Source organism: Balaenoptera acutorostrata, chromosome 13, assembly GCF_949987535.1.
Source record: "Balaenoptera acutorostrata chromosome 13, mBalAcu1.1, whole genome shotgun sequence".
Taxonomy (NCBI): domain Eukaryota; kingdom Metazoa; phylum Chordata; class Mammalia; order Artiodactyla; family Balaenopteridae; genus Balaenoptera; species Balaenoptera acutorostrata.
Window position 1 is genome coordinate 71568229 of NC_080076.1, and position 14619 is coordinate 71582847.

Genomic DNA, 14619 nt, shown 5'->3' on the forward strand with positions numbered 1-14619 from the left:
TGGAGCAACTAAGCCCATGAGCCACAAGTACTGAGCCTGCGCTCTAGAGGCCACAAGCCACAGCTACTGAGCCCACGTGCCACAACTACTGAAGCCCGCATGCCTAGAGCCCGTGCCCCACAGCCAGAGAAGCCACTGCGATGAGAAGCCCGCGCACCGCAACAAAGAGTAGCCCCCGCTCAATGCAACTAGAGAAAGCCCGCGTGCAGAAACGAAGACCCAACGCAGCCAAAAATAAAATAAATAAATTTATAAAAATAAAAAAAGTAGTAGTAGAAAGTGCACAGGCTTTGAAATAAGACAGACCTGGGCTTGAATTCCAGCTAAACTACTTAAAGCTTGGATAAGATACTCAAGCTCTCTGAACCTCAGTATGCACATCAGTAAAATGCAACTACTATTACTGACCCTGCAAGGTTGTTCTAAGGACTCATGGAATGCTTAGTGCTGGGCAGAAAGGAAGGGACTACAGTCGGCCTAAAGCAGGAGGCTTGGGTCACCATGGGCACTGACTGCCCTGTTGTGATTTGTCCAGCCATTGTATCTCATCAAACCTCAAATTTCCAGTGAAAATACCTCTTTGTAAACCATGTTCAAATATTCTGTCGAAAGTAACGGTAGTTTGATTTATGATGATGGAGAGAACTCTGAGAAGCCACTGGTCTTGCTCTCCTGCTCTATTTTTATGTTGTACATTAACTGAGCAAGATGCTAATGCAAAGATGCATTTTGAAAAAAAAGAGAGATGGTACTTGAGGAATTCTTGGTCTTATTGAGGTCAAATGTAGGTGGCTTTCTAAGAAGGACTCAATTTCAGAACCAGTGGTAGTTAACATATGAATCATGTTAATGATACTAATCATTTCAGACTTTTTTGCAGCAGAGATAGGGGGAAAAATCTCTTTCTTGCACCACTTACTGCATTGCACAATTGGCTTGATGCTTTGGAGGATTTTTCCACTTGAAAGATTTGATAGTTGTCATTTTTTTTTTTTTTTTTTTTTTTTTTTTTAATTTAATTTTATTTATTTATGTCTGTGTTGGGTCTTCGTTTCTGCGCGAGGGCTTTCTCCAATTGCGGCAAGTGGGGGCCACTCTTCATCGCGGTGCGCGGGCCTCTCATCATCGCGGCCTCTCTCGTTGCGGAGCACAGGCTCCAGACGCGCAGGCTCAGTAGCTGTGGCTCACGGGCCTAGCCGTTCCGCGGCATGTGGGATCCTCCCGGACCGGGGCACGAACCCGTGTCCCCTGCATTGGCAGGCGGATTCCCAACCGCTGCACCACCAGGGAAGCCCTGATAGTTGTCATTTTGAGAAAGTGGGTGCTGAATGTAATTTGCCAGGAGGCTAAACGGTTCTGTTATTTCTTTTCTAGGCAGGAATTTTACTCTAATAATTCAATCTATCAGTAAGAAGAGCCAAATATGAAAAATTTCTCAGAATTGAGTTGTGAGAGATCCTAATACCATCTTATATCAAAACCAAAGCCTCCTTCTCCTGTTTGTTGGCATCCCAAACATTTTCACATACCCAAGCAGAATTACGATTGGATTAAATACCAACTTTACAGATCATTCCAGCATACAAGTGGACATACAGTGGTCCATGACGGGCGGAACTTTCAAAAGGAGAAGACAGAAAGAACAACTCTGGTGATTTCAGTAAAATGTTAAATCCTAGACACCCCAAGATCGAGGCAAATGATTCCCTTCCAGGATGTAAACTCCAGGAGGGAGTTCAGACTGGTGTTTGAACCCTGGCTTCTCCGTGGAGCTCTTCTGTGACCTTGGGCAAATCTCTTTTTTCTCCCAGGCCTCAGTTCTTCCACTGTAAAACAGGGGGAAGAACTTGATTTCAAAGGCTCTCAGCTTCGCATCCTATTTTAGGTGATCTGGGCGGAAGAAGCTCGGTGTGCAACTTTCTGTTTCATAGTTCCTTCTTAGGTAGGAAGTCATTTCAGGGTTTGAGCATGAAGGTATGAGAAAATCTGCTAGAGGACAGAACAAATATTGCTTAGGGAAAAGAGCCAGCATCCTGATAGAAGGGGTAAGTTGGCTTAGGTGGAAGGAAGACCCACCACTGCCCCCGTCTCCCTGATTGATCTTAGGCTTACCTCTCTAAACCTAAATACTATTATTCTAAATGAGAATAATAGTATTTTCTTATAGGATTGTTTTAAGGCATGAACGAGGTAGACCTTTACAGGTACTTAGCCCAGGGCCCGACCATAGTAAGCACTTGGTAAACATTAGCTTCGTATCATGAGTTGGGAGTGTGAGAATAAAGAGGAAAGGTCTCATGCTAGAGGCACTGTAAATTTTCTCCTTTAATCATCTCCTTCATTTTCTTTGAATCTTCTTCAGGTTATCCATGGCTTTGTAATTGTAGACCCTCTAGACTCCACAATTAGTCTAAATATAATGAGCTTTACCTTATGCCATATACTGAAGGATCTTTTTTGTAATGTGCTCTATAACTGGTCTCTATTTAGCTTGATGTCCACTGTGATAGCAGGATTCTTTTCTGATTTCACCATGCTTAATTATTCTCCATTCCTTTGTCCCCCATGTGTCATTTTGAAATTTTTCTCTTTTGTTTTTGATGACTTCTCCAATTATTCATGCTAGTTTTGCATTCTTCTCCAAGAACATTTTTGGTGCTTGTTTATTCTTAATTTCAGAAGTTAAAAAAGCATTTGCGGTCTAAAAAACCCAGAATTGAGTTTTCTCAGAGCCGGTAATCGTTTTAGCCAGCTGATGACAAGGCTTCTCTGGTTTGTGACAGGATGATGTGTTCCATCCTCCTGTCTGTGCTTTGTCTGATTTAGATTCTAAGTCCACATGTTTTAGTACTTTTTAAAAACAATTTTTAAATTTTTGGCTGCGTTGGGTCTTCGTTGCTGCGAGTGGCTTTCTCTAGTTGTGGCGCGCGGGGGCTGCTCTTCATTGTGGCACACGGGCTTCTCATTGCGGTGACTTCTCTTGTTGCGGAACGCAGGCTCTAGGTGCACGGGCTTCAGTTGTTGTGGCTCGCAGGTTCTAGAGCGCAGGCTCAGTAGTTGTGGCTCATGGGCTTCGTTGCTCCGTGGCATGTAGGATCTTCCAGGCCCAGGGCTCGAACCCATGTCCCCTGCATTGGCAGGTGGATTCTTAGCCACTGCACCACCAGGGAAGCCCGCTTTAGTACATTTTTGGCAAGCAAAAATTTATTACCAACTTAGTGCTGGCCTCGGGAAAAGATCTTTAATCAAATCTTCAGTCACCTGTGCTGAGTTGAGGCACTTGTCCTAGTTCAGGAATCACTCCGACACCACTAGGTGGGGTCAGAGCACATCATTTCTAAAGGAATTGGCCTTTTTCCTCTCCTTTTTTTGAAGTACTTTTAAATATAAATTACAATTTTCACAGAGTCCAGGGCAGGAGGAGTTAATCCGCTGAGTAACACTTAGTCATAGGTGGTGTTTCAGAGTCTGTTCATTTTACTTCATGTTTAGGCATTTGAAATTGAGCTTTGTGCTGCCAGCACTGAATTTACTATTGTTTCCTATTCATAGCTCTCTGCAGAGTTCTTATTTTCAGTACTTGAAACATTTGTAATCATTGGTAATTGCTGAATATCAACAGCATGCTTGGAGCTAAAAAACTTGTATTTTTCATTAGCATGACAATCACCATTTTTGTTGCATTAGAGAGTTCATTATTGTAAGTCAACTCCTGATTATTAGTAGTAAGGAACATGATCGCAGTGGCAGTACCTGAGTAAAGGAAAGTAGAAAGCACACAGAAATTAAGTGTTAAGGGTCATTGACACCCCCCAAAATGATTTTAAGGTATAGAATGGGATGTTAAAGGATTAAAAGAAAATGATTATAGCAGTGAAAAAAGTACTCCACGGTTTATACAAAACCATCTCAAGCTCGTAGACTCAGAGGGTATTAATCCTGAAAGCCCACTTGATGAGTGTGGAAGCTGAGACCCAGAGAGGTTAAGCGACTTTCCCAACACAGCGGGTCTGGGTGTTTTATAGCTATTTGACAAGGCCATGATTGCCCTCATGTTGTGAGTTAAATTCCAAAGATAGAGATTGTCTTCTTTACTTTGGAGGGATTGCATTGCTTTTATAGCATATAACTATTGTTTCTTTTTGCTTTGTCATCTGTCAGCCGACTTTCAAAGCTTCAAGCCTCTCATCTTTTTTCACAGCATTATAAAATTTGGGCCTTGCACGGGGGCACAATTGATTGACAGGTGAAGAAACTGAGGCGCAGTTGAGCTGCGTGGCTCACCCAAGGTTGTGCGTGGTGGAGGGGGGAGTTTAGGACGCAGATCCCCTCTCTGGGCTCATGGCCGCTGCCAGAACCTGTCTCCACTAAAGCAGGCAACGTGCCAGGAGCTGCAAATATAAGGACTTTTCTCCCCCCAAAAAATCTATAATTCATTTTGTCTTGAAAGACTTCTCAGAGTTTAAAACCTCCGTTTTGTGGCTTGCCGAGGCGCTGTGATCTGTTTCTTACTGGTCTCTTGTTCTGTGGAAATTTTTCTTGGTTGGCTCTTTGAGATTTAGATTTCCTTGCCAAGGTATTTTTAGAGAGTGGAGATCAGTATGTGTCCCCAAAGAGGGGGGGATATATACCTTCAGGCCCAATTATGCAATTAGAATTTTAATGAGGAGTGTCATAAATTCTTGCTTCATTGCAATCATTACCTAGAAGACTGTTCTACTCAGAAGGCTCAGCTTAGGTATCATCATCATTATCATCATCATCAGCCAACCACAAGCATTTGTGAAGTGGCCACAGATTATGAAGCACTTGCGCGGGTCCTGGGAGACTTAGAGAGAGAGAGAGAGAGAGAGAAAGAGGAAGAGAGAAAGGGGGAGAGAGAGAGAGTGTGTGTGTGTGTGTTAGCCCTTGCCTTCAAGGAGTTTATGATCTGCAGAATTGCAGGAAGGACAGGAATCTTGGGGAAAGACAGACACCTCATTTTTCCGTGTATGTAAAGTACATACTAACTCACATATCTGGTATTGTATGCGGGGGAGGGAGACAGTGGTGAGGTAAAGAAGGGATCTTAGAAAGGTCTGGTTGTGGGTAACTAGAAGCAAGTAGGTTTGCTGACCAGGAAGGGCACAGGCTGCCTTGTAACAAGGCAGAGCAGTTGGTTGGAGGAGAGAGGAAGTGATTGGTGGAGGGCCTTGAAACCAATGATTTAAATAGATTCAGCATACTAACAGCGATGATTGGAGGGCTGGGAGAGGAAAATTACTTGCTGTGGTTGATTATGGCAGAAACTGACAGGGCAAGATTGGAACTGAGTTTTTTGTTTTGTTTTGTTTTGTTTTGTTTTTGCAAAAAGGAGGTTTCAGGTTTGTGAGATTTTGTGCAGATTGAGTTAAGGGATTCAGGGGTCATGATTGGTAGAGCAAAGAGACGAGTCTCTTTTTTTGGCTAAAATATTGTTTCTATTTGGAGGGTCTCCTTTTCCCTCAGAAATAATGGCTGATTAGGAGTGGTGTGTGTGTGTCCTTAACCACGACAGGAAACACAGACATGAGACACAGAACCTGCTTCCGTGGTATGAGTCGGGGAGGGTCGGTTTTACACCCCCATTACTGCACTCTTTTATCCTCTTTGATTAACTGGAATAGATTTTAATGGGACTCATTCACTACTGCACGGCAAAATCATTTTTATAACTCTTTCCATTGTGTTTATCTTGTAAATGGAGGTGTTTGGCATCTGTTTTTTCAAAACAGACCAATAAAAGTTGTATTTAGGTTTGGATCTGGCACATCAGCATCTTAAATTCTCAACTCTTCTCTGAAATCGGTTCTCGTAGGGCAGCCACGACTGCAAAAGTCAATTAGGGGTGAACGTGGAGAGGGGAGATCACAGCCCTCCTTGCTCTCGCATTCCCGAAATCATGGTAAACATGCTACATGTGTCCTGAGTCCGGGGAGGCACGGTTCCTTCTATTGCTCTGTCTGTAAGGGAGCTAACCTTTCAATAGTTTTTATGGAAAATGCTGGGGCAGCTTGTGAACTAATTAGAAGAAACCCTGATAAGTGAATGCCGGGTCTGTCCGTCGGTTCTCTTTCCTCTTCTGTGGAGTAGACAGCCAGTCAAATAGCATCTCTTGTGTGGCTGATAATCCTGTCCCCCAACATCTATGAAATGGGATGTCGCTTCTCTGCTAGCTTCTCCAGGTTTGAGTCTTGTCTGTAAAGCTGAAGTTTCTCTGGGGCTTCTGATTCTCAGGCATTTCACACATGGCAGCCACATTCGGTTCTCTGCACAGCCCAGAGAAAGCAGTGCGAGAAATGCAATGCGAAGGCTGCCAAAGCCAAAAAAACAAGTGGTAGTTTTAGGGTTGTGAGTCTAAACCTGGCCTGTTGTAAGAAGATGTCGCAGACGTTATTCAAAATGCTTCCCCGGTTAATAGACCCTGATCAGTCCTGTAGGTTATTGGTGCCAGTTGCTTCCAACAACAGAAAAGTGCTGCATTCCAGCTACGTTCCTGCTGCAGAGCGTAAGTGCTTAGTGCTATTTCCTTAAAACATTCGAGGTTGATAAATGACAAGTACTTCACTCTGGGTAAAGCTCATAAATCCAGCCCCTACAAAAGATAACAAGCTGACAGCACTTAGTCCTGTTTATAAAGTTCATACACATCCGTCTGTGATAGAGGCACGGGATGGATCTGGGAAATAGCACCGCAGCCCGTTAAAGTAATGCAAGAACACAGCCACGTTGCAAGACGCGCTGTGCGCCCAGACTCCCTGCCATTTGCCCTGCGCTTCAAGGGCATCTGGAGGCCGAGGCCCACAGAGCCGGAGCCCACATGCCATGGAGTCCGGCTCCTTCCTGCAAATCTCCTTTCTCCCTCCCTCCACCGCTCCTTTTCTGCCTGCAAGATGAGCCCCTGCCTCGTCGCCTCCCTCCCTTCGCTGGGCTGAGCGGAGGCGGGGGGGGGGGGGGCGGGGGGTGAGGGGGTATGTGGAGCAGTGGAACACTTCCCCCAGGGCAGAAGGGATGAGTTCAGGTGAACATTTCATCAGCACCAGGGGCTGTTCTCTTTTTGGCAATCTGTTCAGGAAAAATGACAAACCCTCCAAAAAGGCCTGTAAGTAGCATAAGTGCAAAGCCTGAATGGCTTATGTGCTAGCAGGTGTCAGAAGAGAAAATGTTTTAATAAAAAAAGAAACATGAGACTCATCCCACTGGTCGTGGCTCCTTAGAGACGTGGCAGGTATTGTTCAGGGGGGCCTGGGTGCTCAGAGCAGGGACTGAATGACCCAGGCCCTGAGTGGCCGTGGTGGGTGCGAGCTGTCACACGCGTGGGGCTGAAGCCATGTACTCAGTACCACACTAAACATTCAGTACTGCAGATAGGACAGTCACGCTGCTTGTCAGATACCAGAAGAGCGCAAAGAACGTTCCTTCACTTGACAACAGCCTGGACCCAAGCGGCAGACATGCTGTTCCCTCCGGCTGGAGTGACCTCTCTTCCTTCAGCCCCTTCACCAGAGGACCAACTGCTGCCTGGCTTTCGAGACCCATCTCAGACAGCATCTCCCCAGGGAAGCCACTCACCCCACAGACCCCCAGGCCCGAGCTGTGTTCCCTCAGTCCTCTGTTCTGTGAGCATTTGCCAGGTTGCACTTTCCTTATCCGTTCACCTGTCTTCCCCATCAGCCGTGAATAGGGACAGCGTCTTGTCCCAGATTCATCATTCATCTCTGGGGCCGAGTGCAGTGACTAGTATGTAGTGGGTGCTCAATAAATATTTGTCAAGTGAGTGATGGTATGGTTAGCACGATGAGAATTGATGGTGCCCTTTCTGATCTGCCATCCATCATGCGAGGAGTGGAACACAACTGGAGGCTTTAAACACCACTTGAGAATATAAGAAGAGGCGGGGTTAGAATGAGTAATCACCACCTTTTATTGAGTATTTACTGTGGCACCTTCTTAGGCTTTTCAAATGTATCAGTGCACTTAATCCTGAGATCAATCTGCTAAAACAGGTTCTGTTTATTATCCCTGTTGCAAAGCACAAGGAAGTTCAATAACTTGCCCAAGGTCACACAGTGGCAGCACTGAGATTCATACCGATGTTGGATAACCACTGTTTCTCTCTGCCTTTTAGACTGGTTCCTGGAAGGAATTAAGCCCTAATCTTCGGAAACATCCATCTTATGTAATGATTTAGCTTCTCTCCTGTACATCTAGAATGTTACGAGTTTTGTTCCATCCTAGGGAAAAAGGAGAAAACAGCCACTCAGACAGCTTTCTGTGGTTCACACGACACGTCAGAGTTAGGAGACAAAGAATTGGTTTTATTTTTATTTTATTTTTATTTTTTATTTTTTTTGGCCATGCCACATGGCTTTCGGGATCTTAGTTCCCCAGCTGTGCCCCCTGCAGTGGAAGCGTGGAGTCCTAACCACTGGACTGCCAGAGAATTCCCAAGAATTGATTTTAGACGGTAGTTGGAAGCACAGCAAGTGTTCCCCAGCCTCTGTTCTCCAGCCAGACTGAACTACAATACTGTCATTTCCTACAAGAACCATCTAGACCTCTAGACCTTCGCATATGCTCTTCCCTCTGCTGTAACACACTTCCCTGCTCTCTCCTCCTTCCCCAAGGCTGGTCTTCCCTTGGCTTCTCTTTCCCACCAGTTCAGATTGCCATTGCCCACCCCTTCAAGATAGAGGGTCCCTCCAGTCCCTGATGTCCCTGTTGTGGCACTGGGTGCTATAGTGCTGACTACCACACCCGGAGTTGATTTGTGTGTGGGGCGAGGGGAATGATTATCTGTTCCTGACAGTTTCACACTCTGGGCCTGTTGTCTTCTGTCCCCCATTTATCCCCTGCACCTCAGCTGGTGCTCGGACACAGCGTGTGTTCACTAAATGTTTGTCGAAGGAGTGGACAAATGGGGGTTCATTTTGCTTTACACTTTTGAGCCTCGGGTTTTTGAAGTGGTCAAGTCTGTTCTGTCGCACAGCCATTGTTTGCCACGCCTTGTGTGTACACACTCGGCGGGTGCCGTGGGGAGTAGAGAGATGACCGGCGTTGCTCTTGTTCTGAGGCGCCTACGATCTAGGGAGATGCTTAGGTGGTCACATCACCTTCCTACATCAGCACCACGCGGTGGACCAGTGATAGAACTGGAGGCGGGCGTGCTCATGCTGTCGCGAGTCGGCAGCACCAAGGAAGCCCCATCGCAACCCAAGACCTCCCGTCCGCAGGGTGTCCCAAGAACCACCAGGAGCAACTGTGACCGGTGGTTCTTGTTTGTGAAGAAGTAGAAACCCAAATTAGGAAGACTAAGCAAGCCTCATACATTTGGGGAAGGCATGCTGAAAAGTGCACCCTCATCTAGGTAACAACACATTGGAGGTTAGATTTAGCCCAAGAGAAAAACTTAATGACTTAAAACTAGAACACTTTATTTTGTAAATAGAGCTAAGACTTAAAATCAGGTGTATTTGGGACATCTCTACTTGGTTTCCTCAGGCACCCTATCTTACTTTGTCTAGAACTTAATTACTCATCTGTTTCCGTCAAAACTTGCTGCTCCTGCTTCTCCTGTCTTCCATCCCTCCTTTACTGGAACCACCTGATGCTCAAGCCAGAAATTCAGGTGTTTCTCTTGATGCTTTTCCAGTTCTCAGGCTTTCTCTCCTTCCCACTGCCTTCATCAAGGCGGGAGTTGGCCTTCCTTCTGCCCTTCTTGATTCCAGGCTCCTTTCCTCCAACCCATTCTCCACCCTGTTGTTAGTGCACATTCTAGAATGCAGGTCTGGTCCCATCATTCCTCTGCCTCAGGGTATATGGAGAGTCTTGGTCCATCCCCACCACGCCCACTGAGTTCAGGCTGTCTGTTTCACCTCTGCCAGATGACATGCAGTTCCCTGTAGAGATCATGATGTTTGTTTTTAGACTTATTTCCTTTTCTCCTTTAACTAATTCTCCCTTGTTCTTTAAAGCTTTTTCTAACCTGGGTCGTTACTTGAGTCTTCGGCAGGGAACATTCTTCCAGAATTTCACATCCTCAGTGTCTAATATTGCTGGGCACATAGGATGTGCTGTGTAATGCTTGCTGAAAGATTAGCTGAGAGAATGGGGAGTTCCCTGGTGGCCTAGTGGTTAAGATTCCAGGCTTTCACTGCTGTGGACAGTGTTCAGTCCCTGGTCGGGGAACTGAGATCCCACAAGCCTCGAGGTGCAGCCAAAAAAAGGATTAGATGAGTGGAAGCAGAGGCTTTAATTCACATTGAGCTGTAAAGGAGCAATAAATACCTGGCTCTTCTGAAAATGGGTTTTGTTTTAAGGTGGGAGAAGAGTGTTAAGATACCAGTTACTTACTGGAAAAGGTGGCTGGGGAGTGCTGGAGGAGAGCAAGATGAAAGGAACCCCACAGAGCAGAAAAAGAGGCGATCTGGGGGGTTGCCTACCTTAGACCACCAAGAAAAAGGCCAGTGTCTGCTGTAGCAGGCTGCCAAAGAATGTTTCCTTATATAAGAAGGGGACAGGTCTACTGTAGGTAATTAATTACTCAGACTCATTTCCAATTTGACACCCTACAATTCTTAAAGTTGAAAATCTAAGCCAGGCATTCTGAATCGGTGTGAGAATTTTTCCCCTCTCTTCACTTTATTGCAAGCTCCATAGTAGCAAAGACATTGTCTCTGCATTCAACAGAGATAATTTTGCATTTTAGAAACAAGGAAGTAGAAAACTGCATTAATACGAGATTATGTTTGAGAATTTAAGCTCCCAAGTCAGGAAATCCACTCAGCATTCTCTTGGTAGCTCTCGTTTAGATGTACCACACACCCACTTGCAGACAGCCCCTTCGTGCCAGAGCCTGCCCTGCAGTGGCCGTGAGTTATGGCGGATTGGGGATCATTACCTTGATCTTCTTGGCCTTTGGGTATTTCACTTCTCCAAGTTAATGTGTGCTCTTAAGTGTTACATTATCTTGTAGCAAAGTAGTCATTTATAATTTATATACTATGTACTGGCTTAAAATAGAAACAAGAAGATAATCAGCATCCTGAAGCTCCTAGTTTTCCAAAATAACATTTCTTCAGAGAAGTCTGCTTGTAGGAATTAAAACCTACCGTGAATTAAAAAACCCTTTGTCCCAGTGTCAGACTGGGATACAGGTGTGCCAACAAGCATTATTAAGCCTTATAAAAGGGGAAGGAGATCATTTTTTTAAAATAAAACATTTTATTTTATTCTACTCAAAATAATTTCTAAAGAACTCAACCTTTATAGTGTTGCAGGGGCCCCACTGAAGTCACAGAGAGGGGACTGGGGCAGAGCTAGAGCGTCTTTTGGAGAAGGACAAAAGCTAATCCATATCTCCACCCCGTGTCTGCTGCAGTTTTGGTGTCCTTCCATCTAGGCTGCTCCTTTGCTCTTTGACTTTGACTATACACATGGAGAAGGATGGGCTTTCCTGTTGAGTTCCTCGTAGGGAACACGCCGTCCATTCACATATATTAAAAATAGAAGGCCTGCTTGAAAAATCCTCTAGAATCAGGTTTTAGCAAACACCAATCAGATTTTAGAGGTCTAACTTATTTTTTTTTCCTTCTTGCTTTTATAAGAAGTCTCTGAACCCTGAACTTTCCCCAGTTCCTTTTCATTGTGCATCTTCAGTGTGCCAGGACCTTGGGTAGAAATTTCTAATGAGAGCAGGAGAAGGACAGACGCCCCTGCAGTCAGGTGGTCTTCCTCTTCCGATGTCTGGCGACCTTGTATTTGAATCCACCATCTGTGACCACCATCTCCGTGATGTGTCTCGTGCTCATCCCTGTACACAGGTGTCCATTTGAATGTCCACCTGATACTTGGGGGCCACTGACTGGGGTCGAGGCGAGCAGCTGCAATGGGTACTATGGGAACATCCTGGGTGATTTAACTTAAAAGCCACGGGTGGCAACATTTACTAAGCTCCTGGGTATTTTATTCCCCTATTATGATATTGAACCTGCTTTTCTGGCCACAAGATTGAAGAGCTGAGAAATGGGTTTAGCAGCCATTGCTTCAGGTCCTTTTGAAAATGAGGCTACGGGATTAGCACACTACAGTATATTCCTGTCTGTTTGTCCCCTGGGTTTCGATACAAGAGTTTGAAGTTGCTGCGTGTGGCCATGGGTGGACACCTCCTCTTTGGCCTCGGTTACACATCATGATGGGGAGAGACCTGTGATTGGACTGGCTGGTCTCTAGTGTTTCTTTTTCCCCATGATTTGTGATGTCAGTTACAACATCTTACCCTATGTTGCGTTTTTTAAAAAATCAAGTAAAACTAGTCTTTACATTTTAAAAAGCTAGCCTTTTATTAAAGGGCAGAGTCATGATTAAAAAGAAAATCAACAACAAAATCTTGAGGAAACGAATGTCTCTAGAAGCTAACCTTGGATTAACGGGAGAAGCTTGACTCTCCTAAATGTGGACGTTATTTAGCAGCTTTCCTAAATTAGCAGCTTTGGGCATATTAAGATCTGTAAGGAACTGTCCAAGGGAGGTATTGTGTATGCTATGCAGTGATTAAGCCATTAAGCTCTAATTATTATTTTCCCACTCATGGTTTTGTGTAGGAAGGTTTACAATTATTTAGGAATTCTTTGCTCCTCGGCCATCTTAGCGTTATCCCCACCTTTCAGAACCTGAGGTGGGGGGAGCAGAGAAAAGGTTTTCCTGCGAGCTGCTTACCACTTGGGCTCAGCTGTCTTCCCCTGTCGGTTTGTTCCCTTGCAGATGAAGTGGAAGGGGAAGGACCTGTTTGACTTGGTGTGCCGGACCCTGGGGCTTCGGGAAACCTGGTTCTTTGGCCTGCAGTATACAATCAAGGACACCGTGGCCTGGCTCAAGATGGACAAGAAGGTGGGCCCAGACCCTGATGACACCAGAGGGGCTGGCATGGGCTCTGGATTTCCCCTGAGCATGTGTCTAGCATCATGGGGCATTATGGTACACAGCAGAGGGAGGGGCAGGTTGTGGAGGAAGTTATACGGGACAGGATGCGGTCCTGGGGAGGCCCCGCCCCTGTTCCTCACTGGCTACCCCGGGCCTGCAGAACCACCCAGGACTGACCTGCCGCCATCCCTGGCTTCTTCCTTGTTGTCACCGGGTGTCACCTGATTGCTTCAGGCTTAATGCCGTTCTGTTGACTGAGCCAAGAGTCAGGCTTTGTGGATAAAAATTACTATTGTATTATCGTTTGGGGTTTTTTTCGCACAATTTATGTCTTTGAAAGATTTTCTTGGGGCTCCTGTTCTTTAGGGAATTTTTAAGAGTCTTTTTGAGAAACACCATGGCCCAACTCAATTTATTCATTAACATGATCTAAGGAATAAAGAGTGCCCTGGTTCCCGCAGTGAAGGAAGAATGTCTATTTTGTTCTCATGATATTCTGGGGCTTCTGAGGCCTGGTGGACAAGTCTGGACTCCCAGCAGTTCTAATGTGGCTTAGAAATGGATATTGCCTTGGGGAACTGCCCTCTGCGTGGGTTTGTATGTGCTCACAAAGACGCTGTCACCTACTTACCTGCCAACCTATCCATGGAGACTCTGAGAGCAGGGCCGTATGTTTTAGTCAGTGACTCCTAAAAGACCCCTGAATCTCCGAGTAAGTCAGTGTCTCATTTTTACCCCAAATTACCCCCTGCAATTGCCTACCTCATTCTATTATCTACTACTTGGCATGATAAACAGTGAAAGCCTGCCGTCTTCTACCAGTTTGACTCTAAACTCAGGTGTTCAAATTGTGTTTACATATGTACGCAGTAATCTGAATCTTCACGTTGGGGTCCCTGCTGGTTATAAATTTCACATAGTAATTCCCAACGATCATGAATGTCCAAGTGCTGCCATGCCAAGAAGAGCATCCTAGATCAGGTTTATTTTGAATCTCTTGGACACCACGACCAGGAATTTGGGCAGGAGCCTGGAGAGTTATCTATCAAAGACAGCAAAACCTTCAGTATCATTTTGTGACTCTCGGCAAAGTAAATTTGAAATCGTACCTGAGTGTTGGCCAAATGGATATTAGATTGGGGGCCTCAGGAGCCATGGAGCCTGCTGCTCAAAGGAAATAAATTATGACACATGTTAATGGAGACTTGTAGCCTGTCACATGGCATGTTTATGTCCTGAGATGAAATTCATTCTGGAGAGCAGATGGCTCAAGCTTTCCAGTGGGTGGATGAAATTGTTAGAAGATTAAAGGCAGAGTGGTTTACTGGCTGTGCTCAAGTATTTCGTGGGGCATCTCTAGAGGTTCCTTGAAACAAAGGGTTGCCATGATGGACGTGTTTCACTTTTGTTGCTCAGTTAATGTTTAGATGATTTCACAGATATCTAGTTCATCATCTCTAAGCTCCATTCCAGTATGGACCTAAATGTTGGAGGTAGTCAGCAAGACAAAAGAATAAAGGAAGATTCCACTACTTGAGAAAATTAAAAAACCTTCAGCCTACCGTAAAGGATAGTGCCCAAGGCCTTTGAGTTATAAATTTCTAGTTTTTAGCTATCTCTGTGGCCTTGAAAACATTTGTGCCTGAATCATCTTAGCTCCACTCACCACTTGGGGATATT

General features: G+C 45.2%; 1 protein-coding gene across 6 annotated transcripts in view; it reads left to right on the plus strand.

Annotated features, from left to right (window-relative positions):
- NF2 (NF2, moesin-ezrin-radixin like (MERLIN) tumor suppressor) overlaps positions 1 to 14619 on the plus strand; it is an 87476-nt gene that overhangs the window by 20362 nt on the left and 52495 nt on the right. For all 6 annotated transcript variants that reach the window (XM_057526611.1, XM_057526609.1, XM_057526608.1 and 3 more), the window contains exon 2: positions 12781 to 12906. In XM_057526611.1, coding sequence (XP_057382594.1) covers positions 12781 to 12906 — 126 coding nt within the window. The remainder of the gene's footprint in view (positions 1 to 12780; positions 12907 to 14619) is intronic.